The 22,779-nt window shown below is 56.7% G+C and overlaps 1 protein-coding gene across 6 annotated transcripts; it reads left to right on the top strand.

The window, feature by feature from the left end:
* Window positions 1-529: 529 nt before the first annotated feature.
* Window positions 530-22,287, top strand: DNMT3B (DNA methyltransferase 3 beta). Of its 6 annotated transcripts, none has more exons than XM_058850919.1 (21): window positions 530-1,156; window positions 4,527-4,603; window positions 5,034-5,314; window positions 8,883-9,009; window positions 9,700-9,806; window positions 10,928-11,011; window positions 11,502-11,690; window positions 12,795-12,953; window positions 13,693-13,800; window positions 14,592-14,733; window positions 14,955-15,083; window positions 15,504-15,548; window positions 15,892-15,971; window positions 16,236-16,348; window positions 16,730-16,913; window positions 17,153-17,237; window positions 17,714-17,955; window positions 18,114-18,204; window positions 18,416-18,564; window positions 19,210-19,295; window positions 20,170-22,287. In XM_058850919.1, exons 3-21 carry the CDS (start codon window positions 5,210-5,212, stop codon window positions 20,309-20,311), a joined length of 2,367 nt encoding a protein of 788 aa, XP_058706902.1. In that variant the 5' UTR covers window positions 530-1,156; window positions 4,527-4,603; window positions 5,034-5,209; the 3' UTR covers window positions 20,312-22,287. The 6 variants fall into 6 exon arrangements, with proteins under 6 accessions (XP_058706902.1, XP_058706904.1, XP_058706906.1 ...); XM_058850921.1 differs by having other exon boundaries at window positions 17,723-17,955; XM_058850923.1 differs by lacking the exon at window positions 10,928-11,011.
* The last annotated feature ends 492 nt before the right edge of the window (window positions 22,288-22,779 follow it).

The following is a 22,779-nucleotide window of genomic DNA, read 5'->3' on the forward strand; positions in this document are numbered from 1 at the left end:
TGCCTTGCAGGCACAGGCAAAACCCTCCCTCTCTCCAGCGGCTCCTTTGCTCCTGAGCAGGGACCATAATCCCTGACCCGGGCAGGCAGGAGCAGCTCTGGACCTGGCGTGGAGGGAGGGGGCTCTGTCGGCAGCCACCCCCTGGGAGCAGCGTTCCTCTTGATAAAAGTATATGTGCTTAGGAGGGTGGTTTGGGGAGGCCTCGTCACTTCAGATTAGGCTGTAGCAGGCGTATCCTGTTTTCTAGGAAAAAGAGGATTTTGTGGCCAGCTTTGTTAGAGAGGCATTGAAGATTTTTCTTTGTGTGCCTTGGCGTTTGAAGTTTGCAGGCGGGTAGCTGCAGACTTTCTAGATGTTCTGGGTACACGGATGACACTTATTTTTAACCTTATTTTTATTAGAGGTTTGTATCATGTGGGCCTGGCCAGCCCACAGGAAGGGCTAGAAACTTCTTGTAGGAGGGATAACATTTCCTATCTCTGTGTAAACAGCAATTCTCCCCAGATGGGAAAAGCTAGCCCAGCTGTAAGGCAGGCTGGGGCTGTATTCCCACATGTGGCAGCAGGATGAGGCTCTCCCACAGCAGGAACAGACCTTGATTCCAGCAGTCAGAGCCCTGCTGAGTGGCACAGCTCTCCCTGCACTCAAGAGAGGTGCCAGGGACAGGAGACCTACTCTGGGGAGCTGTGGTGAGGAGTGACTGGCTGCTGAGAGCTGTGATGGAGCAGCACTGGTGGAGCTGGTGGAGAGGCAGGTGGCCAGCACAGGGCTGGGGTGAGGGCTCAGACCATGAAGATACTCATGGAAGAGGAGGAGACATCCTGTGGGATGTGCTGTGATGGGGTCTTGCAGTGAAGAATGCTGTGCAGTGAGAATGGTATTACTGTGGGCTGGGAAAGAGCTGCTGAGCTGTGTGTGCAACAACATGGGCACCCCAAAGCCTGAATGCAGCAGGAGAATCGCTGCCAACTCCGGTGGAAAGAGAAGTTCCTCCTGCTCTCAGCCCCAGCTTGCGACTGTCCAAGCTGATTCAATGGTGCTGGTGCTTCTCCCTGCCTGCAAGAAGACCAAACAAGTGCTCAGCCATTACTGGGATGTGGGAATCTGGGACTCAAAAGATCCGGAGGTGACAAGGTTACACTGCTGCCAGCTATAGGTAATGACACATATTTGCTCAATCGCTTTATTTGTGGAGGATCTCCATGAACACTGCTGTGATACACAGAGTAGGTCCCAACTAAAACCTTTGGGTGCAGAGCAAAAGATGGGAGGTGGTGGCAGCTAGAGCAGAGCTCTGGGCAGGGAGTGGCATTGTTTTGCCTGGCCAGGGTGGCAAAGGAGAATTTTAGGAAGAAATTTGGAGTGTGAGAACTGGGTGGACAGAGAAGAACTGGGCATGGTGGCATACCCCAGGTGCACTTCAGAGAAGACACTGGCTGAGCAGCCTTCAGTGAAGAGAAGGATTCAGGGTTGGGAGTGAGGAGTTATGTGTGGAAGAGCTGGAATGGTTTCTGGGAAGCATGTGCAAAATGAGGAGTCACTTCCAATGTGAATGGATGTTGCCAGTCCCGACTGTGTCATAGTGACAGGGAATGGCTCCTTCAGCTGATCGGTCACTGGCTCCATGAATTTGAGATGCCAGCCAGCCAAAGGAGCACAGCCAGACTGGGGGAATGGTTCTTGCTGGAATCACTTTTTGCAGAAGCTGGGCAGCCCAGCCTTGCTGCCAATGGGAGTTCCTCCATCCTGGGCAGGGATGTGGCCATGGCATGGTGTGTGGGGGACATGCTGCTTATGCCCAGGCATGGTGAGGGACCCCCCAGCTTTCCCTTCCTGCTCACATGAGCCCTGGCCATGCTGCCTGCTCCTTGCAGCTGCTCCAGCTCTGGAGTGGAGGAGCTTTGCCCACACAGCCGTGTCCCATCACTGGTCTATGCTGGAAAGCCACAGGGCTGGTGGGAAGCAGTGAGGGAGCTGCTTTGGTACTCTTCTGACAGAGGCTGCTGATGCCAGCCAGCCCTGGGTCAACAGGAGCTGCTGAGAGTGTGATGCAGGTACCTGGAATGTGTGGCAGGAGCCTGGATATAAAATCCTCTATAGAGGTACCTTGTTTCCTGTGAAATGACATACAAATCCTCTTGATTGAACAGAAATAAATTCTCAGCATCTCTCTGTGGTGTGTGTAGCAAAGACAGGAAAAGGATCAGGCTTTTGCTCATCGTCTGCCAGAGCTGCTTTGTCTGGTACCAGACCTTTCCCACAAGCAGTTTGCAGAGCCTTGCTCTTCTGAATAAAATGATAACTGAGGGGCAGAGAGGGAAAGAGGGCGTTTCGGCTGGCGGGAGATTGATGGCAGGTCAGCGAGGCCAACAGCAGCAGGAAGGTTTCTGTAGAAAGGGAGAGGAACCCGTGGATGCTGGAAGGGCTGATTCTACCCTCACAGTGCCCTGGAAACTCTCATGAGCACAGCTCTCAGAAGCATTCCCCTTTCCTAAATCTGGAAAAACAAATGGGAGTAAAATATATTTGCCTGTTTTAATCTACTTGCCCGAGCTGCAAATTTGTTTTAGGTTTATGTGGTGCATGTTTGTTTGAATGGTGACGTTTAGTATCCCCAAGGGCTTATTCAGAGTGGATTTCTCAGCTCCTCCTGTTCACTTGCAGAGCATTTTTTACATTTGCTGCCAAATTTTTCATGCTTGTGTTCTGCAGGGATGGAGGTGTGGTTTGGGGGAACCTGCCGTACAGGCCTGGGGCTGGTCCTGCAGATTTCAGACACTTTGGCTAACTGAGATTTCCTCCTGACCTTGAAAGCTCATTTCTATCACACCAGGATAACCATATTCCTTTTCTTACTGTTACACACTTTTTTTCTGCTGAATCTAGAGTAATAACAGGCGAGCAGGGAAGATTATACCCCACGTGGACTCCGGATGCTTTGTCTGGGGCAGGAGAGGCGCGGGCTGTGTCCCTGGCCCCGGCGCAGCCCTGCAAGTGTCTTGACTCTGGACGGGAAAGGGAAAGAACAAACAAAAACTGAGTGTAAAACTTGTGAGGCTTTGTCTGCTCACGGTTCTCTGCGCGGGACTGTGCTGCATGGGGCTGTGTGGGGCATGGTGCTGCTGGAAACCGGAGGGCAGAGCGGTGGCTCGGTGGGAGAGGGCTCTGCCCGGCCCCGGGGTGCCAAGGCATTCTCCTCTGCCTCCGGGATTGAGCTGTGCGGGGCTCCAAGGGCCGAGCCCCGGAGAAATGATGAACCCTGGGGAATGCCGGGCAGTGGAGGCGATACCAGGACGCCGGCGGGTACCAGGGGGTGGGGAGCCCGGGAGGGTGTGAGACATCAGAGGAATGTGAAGCCCCCGGAGAGGGATGCTGAGCCCCGCGGAGGTGATGCAGAGCACCGGAGCGGGTACGCGGGGAGCCGAGGCAAGGGAGATATGGGGTGCTAGGCGGTGGTCCCGGGCGATGTGGGGCAGTGGATGGGACACATTGGGGCACCGGGGGGGTATGGAGTCGCCGCGGGGAAGGATGTGGCGCCCCGGGGGATGCGGGCCCTGGGGGAATGCGGGAGCCCGAGGGCTGCGCGCCCCATGGGCTTGGGGGGCCTGTCGGGTGCGGTGGCGGTGCGGGCCCCGCGCTCCCCTCCCCCGCCATGGGGCGGCGAAGGAGGAGGAGGAGGAGGAGGGGCTGCCCAGCACGGGCAGGGTTAAAGCGCCATGTAACCGGAGCGCGGGGCTGTCGGGGGCCGGCCGGGGCGCGGGCAGCGGCGAGCGGCGGCGCGGCCCCGCTGGACGGCGCGTCCCGCCGCGGCGCAGGTGAGCGCTGGACCGGGGGGACCGGAGGGTCCGAGCCGGAGCCGTGGCACATCCTCGTGGGCGGCTTTGTTGTCCGCGGCGGTGGCGGGGGACAATGAGGCGGGAGGGGAAGGCGGCACCGGGCGCACCGGAGCGCGGCGGCGGGAGCGCCCCGGCCGGTCTGGCGGCCCCGGTGTCCGGTAACCGGGAACTCGCGGCTTCGTCCCGAGGGCTTGGGCAGGGGATGGTGGGCCCCGCCGCCACTTGTTGCCGGCACTCGGCTCTGGGGCGTGTTGTGGAGATCGTCGGTCCCACAGCCTCGGGCATGGTCCCCTAAGTCCCCCTGGTCCCGCCCACCCCTCCGGTCCCGTTGCAACTTTCGGAGTTTCCCGCGGAGGCGCCGCGAGCCCCGGGGGCGCGTCCCGGGACTGTCACCACGGGGCCGGTGCGGGACCCCCCGCGACCCGCGGGGCCGGGCCGGGGCTGAGCCAGCGACTGCGGCGGGAGGGTCCCCTCGCTGATACGGCGAGTGATGGCTGCGGGGCCGGGGTGGATCGGGGGGCGTCCCCCTGCCCGGCTCGGTCGTCCCGGGCAGCGCCGCCTCCAGGCCGGGGGCACCGTGGGGAGCTGCCGGGTACCGGGACACGGTGGCGCTGCTGCCCCGGGCCGAACACCTTTGTTTTCGGTTTTCGGTCGGGGATCTGACAGCGCATCTTCCCTCTCTGTTGGCAGGAAAAGAGGTTCCCGGCCGCACTTCGGGCGCGAAGCCTCCCCGGCGCCGATCCGGAGGGACGGGGTGGCCGGAGCAGGTATCGACCGGAGGGCTCTGCTGGCATCCGCCTCCTGCCCAGCCCGGGTGCCCTCCCTCCGGGGAGGGCACGTCTTCGGAGAAGGAGGAATGAACTCTTCGGCGCGGCCCCAGCGTGGGGCACAAGTCCCGGGAAGCCGGGAGAGGGGAGCGGCGGGGGGACCCCTGGGCGAGTGTGGTCCTGGGCCAAGAGGTGGTCCTGCACCGACCTCCCTCGGAACGGGAGAGGGCAAAGAAAGGGTGGCTGGAGCGTGCTGCCCTGAGCAGTACTAGTACTCTCCTTTCCTGCCTCAGTTTCCAGTTTCCTAATTTTCAATCAACTGAGGAGTGAGGCCGGGTATCCCAGTCCCGTCTCTGGGGCTGCACGGGCCTTGACGGGCGGCCATGGGGACAACCAGGTGTCATTGTCATCTTTATGTCCTCTTGTTCAGGGGGAGAATGAAGCAGTGACGACTCCGGACAGAAGACTCGCCACCGCTGAGCGGGACTCACCTGTGCGCCAGAGCCCCCACAGCCCCCAAAGCCTCCAGCCCTGCCCACAGCCCCCAGCTACTGCCCGCCGGCTGCCTCTGCCCCACGCCGGGGGGCTCGGCGGGATCCCAGCGGGATGAACATGGTAAAGAGCCCGGAGCAGCTGGAGCAGCGGTTGGCGGGGATGGTGGCTGTCCGGGAGACGTCTCCAGCCTGGTCTGCAGTGGGAGAGGAGGGGCCGGTTTGTGTTTTGTTTCTTTTCTTTAACCCAGCTTTGCCTGAGAGGCAGCGGGGAGAGCCGGGGTGAGCGCCGAGGGCTGCGGGGGGAGCGGAGCGGGGCAGGAGGAAACCGGGGGAAATGGAGGGAAGTGCCGGAGCGGGAGAGCAGAGAGGCCAGGCACAGGAAGCGGGCAGGGGGAGCCTGCCCTTCGCCCCCTGCCCTTCCCAACGAACACATCTGCGAAATCGGCGCCTTTCTTACGGAACTGCCAACCCAGCAACTCCTTTCTTTCCAGGATTAGAAGAAAATGTATCTTTTTGGGAGACTTAAAGGCCATTAGTGTGCACGACAGCCCAGAGCCAGCCCGGCCATTAGGGTCCTTTATTTCTTTTTGTTATTCAAACAGGGCTTGGGCGATGGCTCCATCCCAGCCATGGGTAAAGCTCTTCCCTCCAGCTTTTGATATGCATGCCCCTGTCTGGAGGCAAAGTCCGAATACTCCCCACCTCCTGGGGACATGCACCTGATAACAGGCCTGTTTTCCCAGCAAGGAAAACTGAAACCAGCCTGGGCCAGGCTGGAGGAGCAGCCCCGGGAGCAGGGGCAGGGATGCAGTCCAGAGCATGGCCCGGCCAGGTGAGCCCTGCCCACCCTGCCCTCTCTGCCAGGTGAGCCCAGACGTTCTGCCCACTCTGCCTGCTCTGCCCACTCCAGGGTGGCCGGCAGTCGTGGCCAGGCAGGGACCATAATTCTCTCGAAGCAGTTAATACTGTGGCATGGTCTTTGACCAGTTTGGCAAATCTTAAAGAAACTGGTATTGCAAAATGAAGGCGGGCTGTGGAGTCAGCGAGTTCATTGTCTTCTCGGTGGGATTTAGCTGCAGGGCAGGTCCTGGTCACCAGGCAGTGCCACGGCTGCCACTGGTGTCCGGCTCTTGGGGAGCTTTCGGCAATGGAACTGGAATTCTGCATTATTTGCCTCCTTAAGGATTTTTGTCTGGAGTGCATGACTGTGGAGCACCCCGTGTGTTTGCAGGGTGCTGGGCAATGCAAAAACACTGCAGGGTTGGTCTCCTGTGAGCCAACACATGTGAGGGCAGTGCTCTGTTTCTTATTATTAATGCCCTGAGTGCACATGTTGGTGTTTCTGCGAGGGGAGGCGAGGACAAAGAACCAAGCCTTCTTCCTTAGCAGGAGGGGGTGAGCTCACAAGGATGTGGCTCCTGCAGGGGACCCTGGGCGAGCAGTGGGCAGCAGGATGGGCTCATGTGGCTTCAGCACTTGGTGCAAACAGCAGGAAAAGGGATGGGAATTGCAGTCCTGCATAGGCGTAGGATTTTGGGAGAGGGATTTTGAACGAGCTGTTTGTGCCATGGTGTGCTGTTCCTTTTCCCATCAGGATGGTGATGGGATGTCCTTGAGGTGATCCTGGGCAATGCAGCTGGAGAAGGGCACGGACCAAGCAGGGAGCTGATGTGCCTGTGCTCGCGGTAGAGCCGGTGGCCTGTGCCATAGACCCACAGAGCTGTCACCTGTGGGTCTCCGCTCTGCCAGCGAGCAGTTCCATCCAAAGGGATAACCCTTTTTTCCCCACTTTATAACTGGAATAAAGGCCATGTGGGAGCTCCCTAAGCACGTGGCAAAGCTGAGCTTGGGGCATTAGGTGTTCAGTCCTGGCTGTGTCCCTGGGGACACCTGGCCACACTGTCACCTTAGCTCTTCATCTCTCCAGTGCTAGACTGACAGGACACCCTTGCCTGGTGTGCTGGGCATGAGGCAGTCCCGGGGCTGAGAAAGGAAAAGCCGTTTTGAGATGCAAGTTTGAACTTCTTGGACTCCGGTTCCTGACAAAGGAATGAATGTAGAGGTTGTCTGAGGGTCCCAGTGGAGTTTTGTGGGTGCAGGTGTTTGGGAAGGCTGGGAGATATCCTTGCTTGCTCCTGTTCTCCCTGAATCTTACCTGCCTCATGCAGCTCCATCTCCTCTGGTTCAGTTCACCCTCATGCTGGGAGAGCAGCATGCCTAACGCCTTCCTGTAGGGATTCCCAAGGGACATTTACTTTTTTTGGTGAGTTTTTGCTGGTTTTGGTGGCAGCATTGCTGCCAGTCATGGCTGCTGCTGCTCTGCAGCATTGTGGGCTAGGGGAGGGGGTGCAGACCAGGAGGAGCTGACCCTGACCTGGCTGTGTTGTGGTGGATTGCTGCATCCTGGAGCATCTGGGGCCATGTGGGACCATCCGCCTGGGCCGGGGGCAGGCGGCGAGTCTGGGCAGCTCCCAGGAATTGTTTGTCGGGTCTGGGAGCAGATGTGCTGCAGCAGAGGGATTTCTGCACACACAGCTGGGGGGGGTTATGCAGTGTCTGGTGCCATTCCTCTCCTCCCTTTGTCGAGGGGGGAGGCAGTATGTGCACCGGGGTCTCTGCCTGTGGAGGTGGGTGCTGGACACCTGTTTTCCTTTGTGTTTGAGTGTTACCAGGTTTTTAACTCTGCCCTCTGCATCCAAAACATCGAACTCCAACTGGTCTTTGTTTGTCAGAGGTGCTGACAGACGATTTCAAAGCAGAAATCTCAATTGTTAGGGCAGTGGTTGGAGGCGATGCAGAACGAGAGTGACGCAGAAGGGGCGGTGGGCTGGAGCTGGGGTCTCCCTGGGGCTGAGGGGGGTGTTGCTTTGGCTTCCTAACATGGCTGTAGGTGGGCAAAGCCCTGCAATCTCCTCAGCTTTTGAGTTGCGTGCTGCTAAAATGACTGTGCTGCTGAAGAGGCAAGTTGCAGCACAGACCCATAGCCCGGCAATGAGGCAGCACAGTTCATGGCGTCCGGGTGCCTCTGGGAGAGCTGGGAGCTTCCACTTCAGAAAACAGGAGCCAGGGAGGCTCAGAAAACAGGCCCAAGGGAAGGAAGGCAGCAAGCAAGGCGAGCCCCAGCTCTGCAGGGGGACACCAGGGCAGGGGGTGCTGGGGTGCTGTGCCACAGCCCCCTGCTCTGCCCCTTCACCCTGGGGCGGGGGAGCTGAGGCCAAGAGCGGGGGCAGGAGGAGTTTTCTCTCTGGGAGAGTTTAATGCAGGCTCCAGGACTTTGCCCCTCATGACAGGCTGCCTGCTTGTCCTACTGCTGCGGGAACAGCCCACCCACCTCTGGGCTGGGCAGCCACAATACAGGGAGCCTGGTGCCCTAGGGGTGGGCTGTCCCCAGGGCTGGGCTGTCCCCAGGGCTGGGCTGTCCCTTGGTTTCTGCAGGGTGGCCAGGAAAATGCAACTCCTCTCCAGACAGGGCCTACCGGAGTGAGCTGGGGATCGGCAGCTTTGAGCCAGCATACACACGTTGTGGGAAAACCTGGTATTTCCCTAAGGATAAGTGGGTTGTGTCTGGGATCTTTTTTAGATGGAACTGGTTGATTTTCAGGGCCACCATATTTGTGTGGAGGTTATGCCCTTTATTTCCCAGGACATTTAGATGCATCTCCAGTCAGACCCCTCTGCTGAAATGCATGAAGTGAAAGCTGGCTCAAGGACCTCACTATGTTTTCTGTGCCCTCCCTGGGGCTTCCTTGCACCGCTGAATTTCCTTTCCATTCTGGCTTCTACAGGCGACCATGAAGAAGGACAAGAGCCACGGGCAGGATGAGGCAGACTGTAGGGCAAAGCTGATCCTCATCAACGGGGACAATGCACCTGGCGTTGTACTGGAAGCGAATGGGAAGCCCAGCACTCCAGGTGAGGGTCACCATGCTGAGCCCAGAGTGCTCCCAGGATGTGCAAGGATGCAGGGGGTTTGGGATCTCACAGCCTCTGTCCCAGAGCCATGAAGTGCTGTGGCTGTGGCCAGAGTCCCTCCATGACCCCACTGGATTTCTGTGATCCAGTAGCACGTGCAGGCCATGCTATGGTTGTGGAAGTGGGTGCCATACTGGGATGCTGGCTCTGCTCCTCGATAGTTTAACCCCCACTGAATGAGGAAAGCAGGGGAGCCCCTTCAGCCTGAGGGGTGCCATTGACCTGAGGGGCTGCATTGCTGCTTCTGGGATTCTCCAGTCAGCGTTCCCAAATCCCACCTCTTGGGTTCACAAGGTCCTGCTTTAATTGACCTGGTGACAAGCCCTGAAGAGCTGGCATGGGGCTTCCTTGTGCCTCTGAGCTTTCAGAAATAAAGCAGTAGATCAGAATGTCCCCATGCTTGCTGCTAATCCCTCCCAGTTTTAGGGTCAGGTGGGTGATCTGGGGCATTGGTGCCACAATGGGGAGCCCTCGGGGCACCACTTGGCTCTGTTCTCAGCCGCGTTTCTCCGAGATGAGGTTTTGGTGTCTCCAAATCGTGACATGCTGTGGGAGCAGTGGGAGGCTGGGGCATGCAGGGACACAGCCAGGTGGGCTTGCAGAGCCTGAGGCTGCTCTGTCTTTGCACAGATTCCAGGGGCCTGGGGCTGCTGCCCCTGAAGAAGGAGAAGGACAGCAATGGAGACCTTTCCAAGGAGGAGCTGGCCTGGCCGCTCGATCTGGCGCCAGCACAGAGGGTAAGCGAACACCTAGGGTGCTTTTTGGGGCCGCTCTGTTGGGGGGCATCTGGTGCCAGGATCCTCATTTCTTTCCATCTGGGCTTCTCTTGTGCTCAGTGCTAGAGGAACAGTCAGTGATGGATGCAATGCTCACCAGTTTAATATTTTACTTTTTAAATTCCTGCTTCTCATGATACCACAGCAGTAGGAGGGGGTGGTGTGGGATGCAGCAATGCCCATTGCATGTTGCAGCAGCCTAATAATTATGCTGATAATTTCTTTAAAGTCTTGGCTGTATTGATAGATGGAAGCATCTCGTGCCTCCCAATGTTAGGGTGAGCTGCTTTCAGCTGCTGTGGGGCTGGACCCCAATTTCACCCACCCTCTTTTGTTGACGAGAGTGACAAACCTCCAGGGTCTGGAATTATTTTTGCCTTCTGGCTGTATTGTTTTGAGATAGAATTAAATACCAGGGTTGGAGATCTGCCTGAAATGAGGCAGCTTCCAAAAGAAAGAGCCGTAAGTCCAGTGGGTGAAAATTCAACTCTCCCACTATGTTTAGTTTGAGGGCTCTTCACTGCAAAATGTCATTTAATTTTGAACCTCTGTTATGCTGGATGCAGGAAACAAGTCTGAGCTGGACTGTAACTGTGACCACCAGGGAAAGGTTGCCCTGGGTGCTGCTGCAGGGCTGGCTGTGGGAAAGAGCACCCACGGGAGTGTGAGAGCATCCAGGGTGTGTAAGTGGGACCATGCCTGGGATGGATGCTCTGCTGTGCTCTGTGGTTCTCCTGGCATCCCAGTCTTCCCAGCTCTGGCTCCTGATCTCTCTGTCACGTGGGTGTAGTAGGCTGCAGCAATGGGGCTCCTGAGCCTTGCAGAGGTGCAGTGGAGGAGAAAGTGTCCCAAAGGGGCTCAGCACAAGGCGCCTCCAGCATTCATCTGCCTACTCTCACCTTCCCCAGGGCTCTGCCTGTGGTGCTCAGCCCCATGGGGTACAGACTGTCCGTGTCCCCCTGTGAGGAGAGCACCCATGCTGTGACAGCCCTCTGTGCTGGTAGCAGGTGCAGCCCTGGGGCAGTGCTGGGTGGGAGAGCAGCCTCAGGCAGAAGCCCACCACCCTCTGCCTCATGTTCCAGGCAGGGCGGACCCGGCACGAGATGCGGATCAAGGAACCACCACGCAGTGTGGAGACTCTCAGGGACCTGCCAACTCCCGTGCGGGTGAGGGTCTGGCAGGGCCAGGGCTTCTTCCCTGGGACTTCCCTGAGGCTTCCCTGGGGCTCCAGAGATCTGCACTGCTGCTGTGCCCTGGTCATGTATCTTCAGAGATGGTGCAGTCTCCTTGTGCCTCAGTTTCCCCTGTGAAGGGGGTGTGTTTATGCTGTATTTTGCCCCTGCTATGAGCTGGGTGTGTTGAGCACCCCGGGGTGGATTTGGGACAGGAAAATGGGAGGAGGCAGTGGTGCACCATTTCCTCTGGGGCTGGCAGTAAAAGCAGTGCAGTTCTCCTGCACATGGCCTCATGAAGGGCTCTTCTCTCTATTGATGGCTGCAGTGGTGCCCTCACTCCCTGGCTCCCCCTCTCTGATCTGACTGCAGGGCATGGCACAGGGCTGGGTGTGATGTGGGGATGGGGGGTGATGTGGGGCAGGTCTCTGCTCCCCTGTCCCTCTCCCTGCTGCACTCACGCTCCTCTGTCTCCGCCATGCAGAGCTCCAGGCGTCGCTCAGCCGTGCCCACACCTGTGACCATCGACCTGACGGAGGAGGATTCCCAGGACTCATCCCGGAGCAGCAGCACACTCTCTGGTAGCAGCTCCCAGGAGGGGCAGAACAGCTCTGTTGAGCTGGGGGCAGAGGAGTCAGAGAGCAGAGACATGGGCATGGCGCTGGAGTACCAGGTACGGAGGGGCTGAACTCTGCTCCTGCACCCAGGAGCACAAGGATCCTGTGACTTGTCCCAAAATAAACTGGAAACCTCAGTGCTGTTTCTCCTCCTCTACCTGCCTGGGGTGTGATGGTGCTGGTCTGTCTCCATCTATCAGGCTTGGATGCTTTGGGGACCAGCCCTGCCAAGCTGCCAGTGGTGGTACACGGGGGCCCCCGAGACACGCATGCGTGTGCTGTGTGCCGTGCCCTGCTGAGACAGGCAGTTGCATGTGCAGAAAACATTTCTGTCGGGGATGCTGGAGAGAATCAAAGCTGCTGGGGCTGCAGAGCGGGATTCGGCGCCTGCAGGCCACAGGGCACGGCCCCAGACTTGCAGGAATTGGGCAATTGCATCTTGCTGCATAATTAAGTACCTAATTGCAGAACAAAGCTGGGAAGGAGGGCTCTGCAGGCAGAGAGGTGACTTTGCTCCCTGTGAGGTGCCTTGCTGTGCACACACCCAGCATGGCCTGCGACAGGTCACACCAAGATTCTCAGCTCTTCTTCCGTTTTCACTCTGCCACATTTCCTGCTCTCCCTCGAAGGAACAAGAAGAGGGTGGGTGGGTGTCCTCTCCCTGGGGTGTAGCCACACAAGCAAGGCTGAGTTGTGAGCCCTGTGAAGTTGCTGCTCTGTGCCAAGGGGGAGCCTCATCTGCTGAGGGCACCCAGGGAACAACCTTGGTGCGAGGCTTCCCCGTGTGCGCAGAGACCCTGGGAGGGCAGGCAGGAGTGGACACGCACGGGCCCCATGCCAGGTGGGCTGTGCAGGACGGAGCATGCACCACGCCGTGTGCCAGGCACGGGCTCAGCACGGGGCTGGCACGCACAGGCCTCCCCACCAAGCTTCAGCATGGATCAGGGCTGGGATCCAGTGCTCCCGGGGGAGAATGGCTTGGCCCTGTGCTTGAGGGAGGGGTTGCAGTTTCTGTAGATCAGTGCACAGAGGTTCCACACGCGTGGCACACGTGGTGACATACCATGGCTGTCCCCTGTGCTCCAGGGCTCTCCTGCGCAGCTGCCCAGACAAAATGAGGAGTTTGTACTTTTGGCTGATCTGTTGTGTTGTGCTTTCAGGATGGGAAGGAATTTGGAATTGGGGAACTCGTCTGGGGAAAGATCAAAGGTTTTTCCTGGTGGCCTGCGATCGTTGTCTCCCACAGAGCCACGGCCAAGCGCCAGGCAGTCTCGGGCATGCGGTGGGTGCAGTGGTTTGGAGACGGGAAGTTCTCTGAGGTAAGCCTGCTGCCCAGCCCTAAACACCCTTCCCTGCATGTTTCTGCCCCTCTTGAGGCTGGCTGTGGGGTATATGTGCTCCTGCAGCCTCCCAGGCCTCCCCTCCCAGTGTTAAGCATATCCAGGCCCTGGCAAGTTTTCATGGCTGTGATGTCTGTAATTAATGACTGGTAGGTTGGTGACAGCATCCAGACATAGGGACATCTGCCTGGCCACTTCACAGGGTTTTGTCCATGCTCCAGGGCTTCCCCTGTCTGGTAAGGGATGTCCCCTCAGAGCTTGATCACCCTCACAGAATCAGAGCATCCTGAGTTGGAAGGGACCTACAAGGATCTTAGAGTTGCGCTCTTTCCCTGCACAAGACAGCCCTAAAATCCCACTATATGCCCAAGAGTGTCATCCAAACAGTCCTTGAGCTCTGTCAGCCTCATGCCATGACCACTTCCCTGGGGAGCCTGTTCTAGTGCACAACCACAAACCTTTTCCTAATATCCAGTGAGGATATCCAACCCCTCCCATGCTGCAGGCAGGAGGGAGGAAGTGCCGTGCTGGTGTCACGCCAGCAGTGCCGGCAGAGGGTGCAACCCACCCGTCCGTGTCACACTGCTGCTCTTGGCAAAGCTGCCACTGGGCTTCCTTGTGTCGCCACAGTGCTGGAGCTGGGGACTGCACTGCTGGGGGGATATGACAAAGCAGGGCTTTCCCATCTCACAGGTGGGATCTTGATGCTCTCTCACAGGTTTCGGCAGACAAACTTGTGGGACTGATGGCCTTTAGGCAACATTTCAATTCCTCCACGTTCAACAAGCTGGTGTCCTACCGCCGTGCCATTTACCACGCCCTGGAGGTAACCACAAGGGGTGGGTGGGTGAGGAGGTGCCAGCTGAACCAGCTGGGCTGGGGGGCCTGTGGGATGGGGTGCAGTAAAACCCTCCTTTCACTGCTGAGATTATTTCCAAGTGCAGCTGTGGGGCCAGACTCTGCTTATCCTGAGGGTTTAGGGGTAGCTGCTGCTGCTCCAGGGTCTCACTGTTCCAGATCCCCAGGCCAGGCTCCCAGTGAGGGCTTAGACGTGGCAGCATCATGGCAGCAGGGCAGTGCCAGGCTGGCCAGAGGTGTCCCAGGTCAGTGCTGGATGCCCTTTGAAGTCAAATCTGGTGCTGAGCAGCCATGAATCCACTCCCCATCCAAGGGATGCATCACATGTCAGCATATGGGGCTGCAGACCCACAGGCACCTCTTCTGCCTTTTCTTCCTGCCACTTGCTGAATTCCAGGGTGCAGAATCTGGGCAAGAGGTGTGTTTGGGCTGTCCCTGCTTCTGGCTCCAGTGGGGCTGGTGGAGGACAGATGAGATCATTGGAGGGATGGAGGCACCGGAGTGTCCCAGAGTGGGAATCGATCAGCTGCCACTGTCCTGGGGCCACCAAGCCCCACGTGTGTGTGTGTGTGTGTGTGTGTGTGCGTGTGTGTGCGTGTGTGTGTGTGTGTGCGTGTGTGTGTGTGTGTGTGTGTGTGTGTGTGTGTGTGTGTGTGTTGGGTGGGGAGGGGGCCTGGGATTGTGACCCTGGCAGGTTGTGACTGCTCCCCTAACGGACACCACCCTGTCACCCTGACCCCTGCTGCTCATCCTCATCAGGTTGCCCGGAGCCGGTCGGGGAAGACGTTTACAACTGGCCCCAGGGAGTCACTGGAGGAGCAGCTGAAGCCCATGATTGACTGGGCAATCACTGGCTTCAAACCCCTGGGGCTCAAGGGACTGCGGCCACCCAAAGGCTCAGGTGAGGTGGTGGCATCAGCTGGCTGGGGGCTGGTGGGGGCTGGCATGGGCAGGAGCCATCGGGCATGGGCAGTGGCTGAGCCTTGTACCATGTGTAGGGACCCAGGTGGCCAGGAAGGGTCCTGCTGTGGCTGAAGTGAGAACTGGCAGCAGGGCTTGGCAAGAGGTGCCCTGGGACAATCCTGAGGTTGGATGCTTAAGGAAGGTTCCCTTTCCTTGCAGAGAATGGGGTGCTGAAGAATGGGACAGAGGAGGTGGTGTCCCTTGAACAGTGTCCCCCCACCAAGAGGCTGAAGACCTACCCCTGCAACAACAGCAAGGAGCAGCGAGTGGAAGAGGACCAGACCCGAGGTAATGAACAGAGAGAGCTGGGGAGTGGCTTGGCCTGGGCTGTGCACCCTGAGAGTACTGGGATACCGTTCTGGCAAAGGGCTTGGCTCTTCCCAGGGACCATGAGCCTGGTTTCTGAAGACAAAAGCCTTTATGGTCTAGTGGTGCTGACTTGTGCCTTACAAGACACCAGCAAACCCAACTGCAAGACATGGGCTGGGCCCCACTAGTGGCTCAGCTTGGAGCATGACCATGTGCTGCTATGCTGAGCTCTAATCTCCATCAGTAAAAGGATGTGGGTTTTGCACCCAAATCTCTCAGCAAAGCTGGAGTACTTCTAATGCAAGAAATAAGGCACCTGTAAGGAGAGTGCATTTAGAGTTTGTTACATAAGGAATAATAAATTATTTTTTCCATTTTCTTCTTTTCAATTTTCTAAAGAGCAAATGGTTTCTGAAGCTACGAGCAACAGCGGGAAGTTGGAAGGTAAACACTAGCCCTGTCTCTGCTTGGAAGAGGTGTGAGCTGCTGGGGGTGCTCAGCAAGGGTCGTGGGTCCCTTTTCAACTGCACCATGTAGGAGGGGGGAAGGTGCTGTGAGTGCAGGGTGCTGAGGTGAGGTGCAGGGTGAGAGGGTGCTCTGCGGATCCTCCCTGGGGAGCCACAGCCACATCCGGATACAGTTCCAAGGTCAGGCCACATTTGGATGCAGTTCTCAGGGCAGGCTTTATCCAGACACAGCTCCAAGGGGAGGCTCCAGCCTCTGCAGCCTGTGGTGTGGTGTAAGGAGTCCCCGCCCTGGGTTGAGCGTAGCTCTCTCTGTCCCACAGAGAGCTGTTTGTCCTGCGGGAGGAGGAACCCGGCCACCTTCCACCCACTGTTCAAGGGGGGCCTCTGCCAGACGTGCAGGGTAAGTGCTGTCGTGCTGGGGCTGAGCAGGAGCCTGGGGTCAGAGGATGGGGCTGGGGTCCAGCCAGTGCTGCTGGGACAGGGGCTGGCTGTGCCACGTCCTGGCTATGCTGTGTCTCCCGTGGGGCTGTCCCCCAGCATGTTCTCACCACCCGAAACAAGATGTGCATCTCTGAGCTCTCATCGTGTACAGGGAATGGTGCAAATCTGTGAGCACAGCTCCTGATCCTATATCCTCCTCTGCTCCTGGATGTCCTTTTGCTAGGATAGATTCCTGGAGTACTTCTACATGTATGACGAAGATGGGTACCAGTCCTACTGCACCGTCTGCTGCGCAGGCAAGGAGCTGCTGCTCTGTAGCAACAGCAGCTGCTGCAGGTGAGCTCCATGTCTCTGCTCCTGGGGCTGAGGGCCTGGCATCATTCCCAGGGAGCTGCAGGAAGCAGGGTGCTCCATGAGTCTGGGCAGGGGCTGTGCTTCTCCCCAGCTGCCTGCCACGCAGCAGAGCCCAATGCAGCCTACCTGCACTTACTGAGCCTAGTATCACTTGAATAAGCCCTGTGGAGGTTGGCAGGAGATTTACCCATGCCTTGGTCACCAGCTTGTGTTAGCAGCCCTAAAAACCAGGGTACTGCCTGAAAAAATATTCTGTAAAATGGTGGGGGCTCCTGTGCATGGCAGGGGAGACTCCAGGAGAAGCTGGGGTTGACCCAAAGGAGTTGCTGGGGTGACAAACACAAGCTGTTGTGGTTTGGGCAGGTGCTTCTGTGTGGAGTGTCTGGAGGTGCTGGTGGGTCGAGGGTCGTCAGCCAGAGTAAAAGAGCAGGAGCCCTGGAACTGCTACATGTGCCAGCCCCAGCAGAACCATGGTGTGCTGCAGCGCCGGCAGGACTGGAACACTCGCCTGCAGGACTTCTTCACCAGTGACAAGGGACAGGAATACGTAAGGGCTGTGGGCAGGGAGCCCAGTGTGCTGGGATGTGGGGAAGAGGGTCACTGAGGGCAGGGTGAATGACCTGAACTTCCTCTTCCCTCTCCCTTGTCTTGTTCATCCACCCTTCCAAGGGTGCCAGGCTCTTGGTCCCGCAGATGCTGTCCTGAAGGTGGAGGTGCTGCATTCAGAGCCTTATGGGACAATGCAGCACTGCCAGGGCTGGGGTTTCATGACTGTCTCCATTGCAGGCTGCACCCAAAATCTACCCAACAGTTCCTCCAGCAAAGAGGAGACCAATTCGAGTGCTCTCATTGTTCGATGGGGTCGCAACAGGTGAGGCAGTAGGGGAGCACTGCTGGGCAGGTCTTGGCACTGGGCCTTGGGAATGAGTCATTCCATGGGCTCAAACCTGTCTCTAAAATTGTGGTGAGGAGGAGGGGCTGAAAGCAGGAAGATCCCCATCAGAAGAGAGATGAGGGCAGGGTCTCCCTTTTCTGCTGGACAGGGCTGTGGAGGAGGGAAGGGATTGAGAGAGGGCATGGAAGGGGAAGGGATGGAGGAGAGGGCGTGTGTGGGCATCTCATAGAGGTGTTCCTGCTGTGCCAAGTGTGATCTGGGATGGCTGGTTCCCTGAGAAGCCAGAGCTTTGGGGACACCAGTAACCTGTACTCTGAAGTGCCTGAGTGCAACTGGTTTGGCTCAGTTCACTCAGCCCTGGCATTCTGCTTTCTGGAAGCAAACCTGCCTGGAGGAATGGGTCAAATAAAAGTTTACTCACCCTGAAGTGCTGTTTGACTACACCCACCTAGGACATCCAGGAGCGGCCACATCAAGCGGTGCTGACGAAGGAGGAGACTTGGAGCCTAAAGAGAGCAGTGCGACCTCAGACCTCTGTCCGTTGGCAGGGTACACTGTGCTGAAGGACTTGGGCATCCAAGTGGAGAAGTACATTGCCTCAGAGATCTGCGAGAACCCCATCGCCGCGGGCACCGTGCGGCCCGAGGGCAACATCACCTACGTGCACGATGTCAGGAACATAACCAAGAGAAATGTGAGCTCTGCTTCTGTGGGAGCCTGAGGGACATGGCACCATGGGGGCACGGCTCTCGCCCCACCAGCTCTGGGACAGGCTTGTGCCCTGGCCCATTGGGGAGCAGAGACATGTTTCTGTGGCATCTCCTAACAGTCTGGATTGTCTGTTCTCTGCAGATTGAGGAGTGGGGTCCTTTTGACCTGGTAATCGGTGGAACCCCCTGTGACGATGTTTCCCTTGTCAATCCAACCAGGAAGGCGCTTTTTGGTAAGGCTGCTTTGCCTCTGCTGGGCTGCATACCTTGGGATGTTCTGGGGCATGGAGCCACCCTACAGCCTGGGGAGGTGTTTCAGCCCCAAGCTGTATTGGTGATGGGCTGTCTCTGTACCCATCTTGGTGAGGAGGGCAGCCAGGCCCCCCAGCCCCGCAGCCCGTGTCCCAGCTGGTCCAAACCTGCTGCTCGGCTTTTTCCTCGCAGAAGGAACTGGGAGGCTGTTCTTCGAGTTCTACCACCTGCTCAACTACGCTCGTCCCAAGGCAGGCGAGGAGCGGCCCTTCTTCTGGATGTTTGAGAATGTGGTGGCCATGAGGATCAACGACAAGAGGGACATTTCCCGGTTTCTGGAGGTAGGGATTGCTGACAGCTGTGGGAAAGGCGTTGGAGCAGGTGACACTTGCTGGGCTGTGCAGGGTGTGCCGGGTGTGAGGGTCTGGCTATGGTTTCCTGTGGCCCTGATGCTGGAAAACCCCTGCCTGGTGCACATGCCAAGGAATCAAGTTTAGTCTTGGCTCTGGATGCTCCCGTCTGGATTTCATCAGGTCAAACCCAAGCACTAGTCCTCTGGGGGAGGGGTTTTGCCAGCCTTGCAGAAAGCATCTGTTCCCAGCAATGCCTGTTATTTCTAGGGAGGGGGGTGGGTTAGGGACTGGGGAGGAGTTTTAACTCTGTGGTAGCCAGGATGGATTGTGGGTCAGTAGGGACTGCTGGTGTAAAATCACCACTGGAGGCTGACAATCCTGATCCTGGTCCATGGGAACCAGCACTGAGCACCCTGTGATGGTCAATAGCTGCTGGCCATGGCCATGACTTGGGAGCTCATGTGGCCACCCAGGCTGTTCCCTGGTGTGAAACAGGTCTTGTGGGAGCTACATAATTCTGAGGATTTGCTGAAAACTTTTAAGTTCCTGCAGTGCAGTGGGAAGGGCTGTCCATGAAGGAGAGAGTCAAACCAACATTCCCTCTAACTTATTTCCCCTCTTTTTGGTCCCTAGTGTAACCCAGTTATGATTGATGCGATCAAGATATCAGCTGCCCACCGAGCTCGTTACTTCTGGGGCAACCTCCCTGGGATGGACCGGTAATCAATCAGTCTGCTGTCCTCTTGGGCCTCTCACAGTAGTTTTGGTTTGTTTTGTGGTGCCTGTTCGTGTGGGCTTTTTGTCTCCCTGGCTCTAAGCCCAGCTCCTGGGAGTGAGCTCCCAAAGGGGCAGCTTCCCTGCAGGGATGTGCACATGATAATGCAGCTGCTGTGGCAAAGCATGAGTGCACCCTGCTCCACACTTCACACCCTGTAGCGCCCTGAATTCATGGCAAAACACTACAGAAGGAGTGGGAGTAGATAAATCCAATTACAAGCAGTCCTGCACATGAAGTTATGTGAGAAAAAAAACTGAAGTTTTTTAGTTGGATGCTTCTGGCTAGTAAACAAAACTAGGGTTAAATAGTTTTGCTTGCTTATATTTAAATTGTCAGTATTTGTTGGAGTTAACACTGAGCTAAAGGCATTTGAAAGTAAAATGACAATTCCAAGCCTTTGTTATGTGAAATGGCTCTTGGATTTTCATCTGATTGTAAGAAAAGTGCCCAGGCCATGACTCAGAGCTACCCAGAGCTACTCAGTCCTATCTCCATGGAGTACCCCCAGGGCAATGCTTGCAGAGGTGCTGCTGAGCAGAGGCAGGCTGGATGCCCAGACACAGTAGCCTTGCCAGGAAATCCTACAAGGTGGAGGGCACTGAGGATGGTGGGAATTCAAAGCCTGGCCCCATCCAGAATGGTGACTCTGCTCAGGTCACATGGGGCTCCAATTATGCTGGAGAGCTAAATCCCCTCCCCACAGGAGACTCCCGATGCTCATTGTCTTTGGGGTGGCCTGGGAGCGGTGCTGCCCAAGGAAATGGATTCCTGCTCCTGCTCTGCCTCACCTCCCCTTTCCTGCCTCTGCTCCACAGGATCTTTGGTTTCCCCCTCGCCTACACGGATGTCTCCAACATCAGCCGTGGGACGCGCCAGAAGCTGCTGGGGGGATCGTGGAACGTCCCTGTCATCCGGCACCTCTTCTCCCCGCTCAAGGATTACTTTGCCTGTGAATAGCAAACGGAGCATCCCTCGTCTCTCTGGTAAAGATGCACAGCACCGCTGCTGTGGCGGGAGAGGGGCGGGCACGGCCACTGGACTGCCATGGCCCCATCCCTCCCCGGCCACGTGCCGCGGGACGGCAGCCTGGCCTCGCCGGGAGAGCCGAGGAATGTCTGTAACCAAAGAACCTGGCAGGGTAACTTCTTTAAAGGGACTAACAGTGATATGTAGGAAATGATGGACAAAGCTTTAATTACCCAGCACACGAAGCTCTATGCATCACTGATGAGACGGGGAGCCTCATCCTCCAGAGCATTAACTATTCCGGTTTAGCCTGGAGCCGGGAAGTCACCGCTTGCTGAGCAGTCTGTGTGCGGGCAGCTGCCGGGGAGCTGCAGGCAAACCTGAACTACAGTGAATTGGTGCTTTTCCTAAACTAACAAAACCTCTTGAAGTAACTGCCAAAAAACCCCCAAACCATAGCAGCAGGTGTAAGGGACCCTGCTCAGGTTACACACTGAACACAGGATCATACAAAAACCAAATTTTTTTTTTTCTTTTTTTTTGATAAAATTTAATTTTGTTGTTTTTTATGTCTATTGCTGCTTTAAGGCATTACATAAGAATGTGGAGATTCCTAGACCTGAATGTAGCTGAAACTGAACTGTGAGGTGATAGAATTACTTTTCTAGCTAGAACTAAAGAAATACTGTTTTATATGTTTGGTTGTAGTTTACAAATATTCACTACTTCCTTTTTAAAATATCTAAAACCTTTTCTTACATTTTGAAATCCTGCTGAATGGTTTGAAAGCTTACACAGTAACTGGAGCAGGGAGGATTTGGGCTCCAGGGCCTGTAAAGGAAGATGTTCTTGGAGCATCCATTTCCCAAATGAATGTGGTATGTCAGCAGGAAGAACAGTGTAATGGTCAATGGCACCCTCAAATCTCAGCACCCCAAATGTCATGTAGGATGTCATGAACCCAAGCAGTGGTGGCAGGGCATTCCTTCCAGGGAAAATTCCACCCAACCCTCGTGGAGTGCAGGGACCAGCACTGTTCTCTCCTGTGCCTGTCTCATGCTGTGCACAGGGAATGGGACAGTGAGGCAGGAAAGCACTGCCACTGCTGGGGGGGGTCTGCAGGGGGCTGCAGGCAGGGGGCTGTACCTCTCCTCCCCTGTGCTTCCATCTCCCTGTGTGTCCCTGTGCACAGAGGTGGGATTGTGTGCCCAGCCCCAGCTTGGCAGCACCCTGGGGGCTCCTGGGGCTGTACCCCCAAACTGGGAGCTCCTGTGGCCACCACTGTACTCACTTGATTGCCTTCCTCTACTCTCCAGCTCTGCCAGAGTGATTATCATGCTGTCCATGCTGTCCTGGGCACGCTGCGCCTGTGGCCACCGGGAAGGTGCAGGTGCCTGTGTCCGTTTCCACCAGGTTTTCCGTAGCCACTGGGCTACTGTTCCAGCAGGCATCTCTGGGGATTCTGAATTCCAATGCACATTTCAATGCACTGAAACCATTCCCCCTTTGGTCCCTCTGTCCTCCCCTACCTCTGCTGTTCACCTGTGACGGGGCTCTGGAAGAGCCCTTGGGCACCTTCTCAAAATTATTCAGGTTCAAACCATGGGCCAACCAACCCTCCACCCAATCAATGCTTGCTCTCTTGCAAGGTGCTGTACAGCATAACTGGGAAGAGCTTCTCTCCCAGCTCCTTCTACCTCTCTGGCACCCCTGTCCTTGTGGTGGAGGACAGCAGCCTCCCACCCTTGCGTGCAGTTTTCCATCCGAGCTCTGAGGACAATCTTCTCTTGGTCTCCAACCCAAGGATGTACTTGGGAATGGATAGCAAGGGAAGCCCAGGTAATTTAAAGGCTTTTTTCCCCTGTTTTAACCTGGAGGTTACTCAAGAAAACTCCTTGGGGGGTTCATTCTTGTTCAAACCACGCTGCCTTAGTTAAGAAAACTCTGAGGAAAGCCAAGCAGGCTAGTCCATGTCACTGCTGGCACATCCAACGCTTGACAAATGCTTGGGGACACCCTCTTGTCACCAGCCCCTGGACTGGGAAGATGGCAGGGTGGGTTCTGTGCCATGTTGGAGGGCTTTGGGAAGCCTTGGCATTGCCAGCACTGCTCCAGCTGCTTTTGGACTCCTCGCCAATGTGATCCTTATGTCCAGCTGGACCCCAGCCACAACACTAATTCCTCATCCCAGGTTCCTGCAGTCCCCATTTGGAGCCCAGCGTGGGGCCTGAGGGTGAACAGCCATCCAGTGCAGGGGCTCAGGGTGACAGCCATCCTCTGGTCTGATGGGCTTGATTTTTCCAGACTGGGTGAACACGTGCCCTCCACTCCATGGCATCCCTGATCTTACATACTCCAGATCTCACATCCTTTCCTATCTGATCAAAAGGAAAACAAATAGATGAGGGGAAAAAAAGGACTTGGGGAAAGTAAACAAAGATAAAAGAGGAATGAGAATT

The sequence above is a fragment of the Poecile atricapillus genome, chromosome 15, assembly GCF_030490865.1.
Source record: "Poecile atricapillus isolate bPoeAtr1 chromosome 15, bPoeAtr1.hap1, whole genome shotgun sequence".
In the NCBI taxonomy this organism is placed as follows: domain Eukaryota; kingdom Metazoa; phylum Chordata; class Aves; order Passeriformes; family Paridae; genus Poecile; species Poecile atricapillus.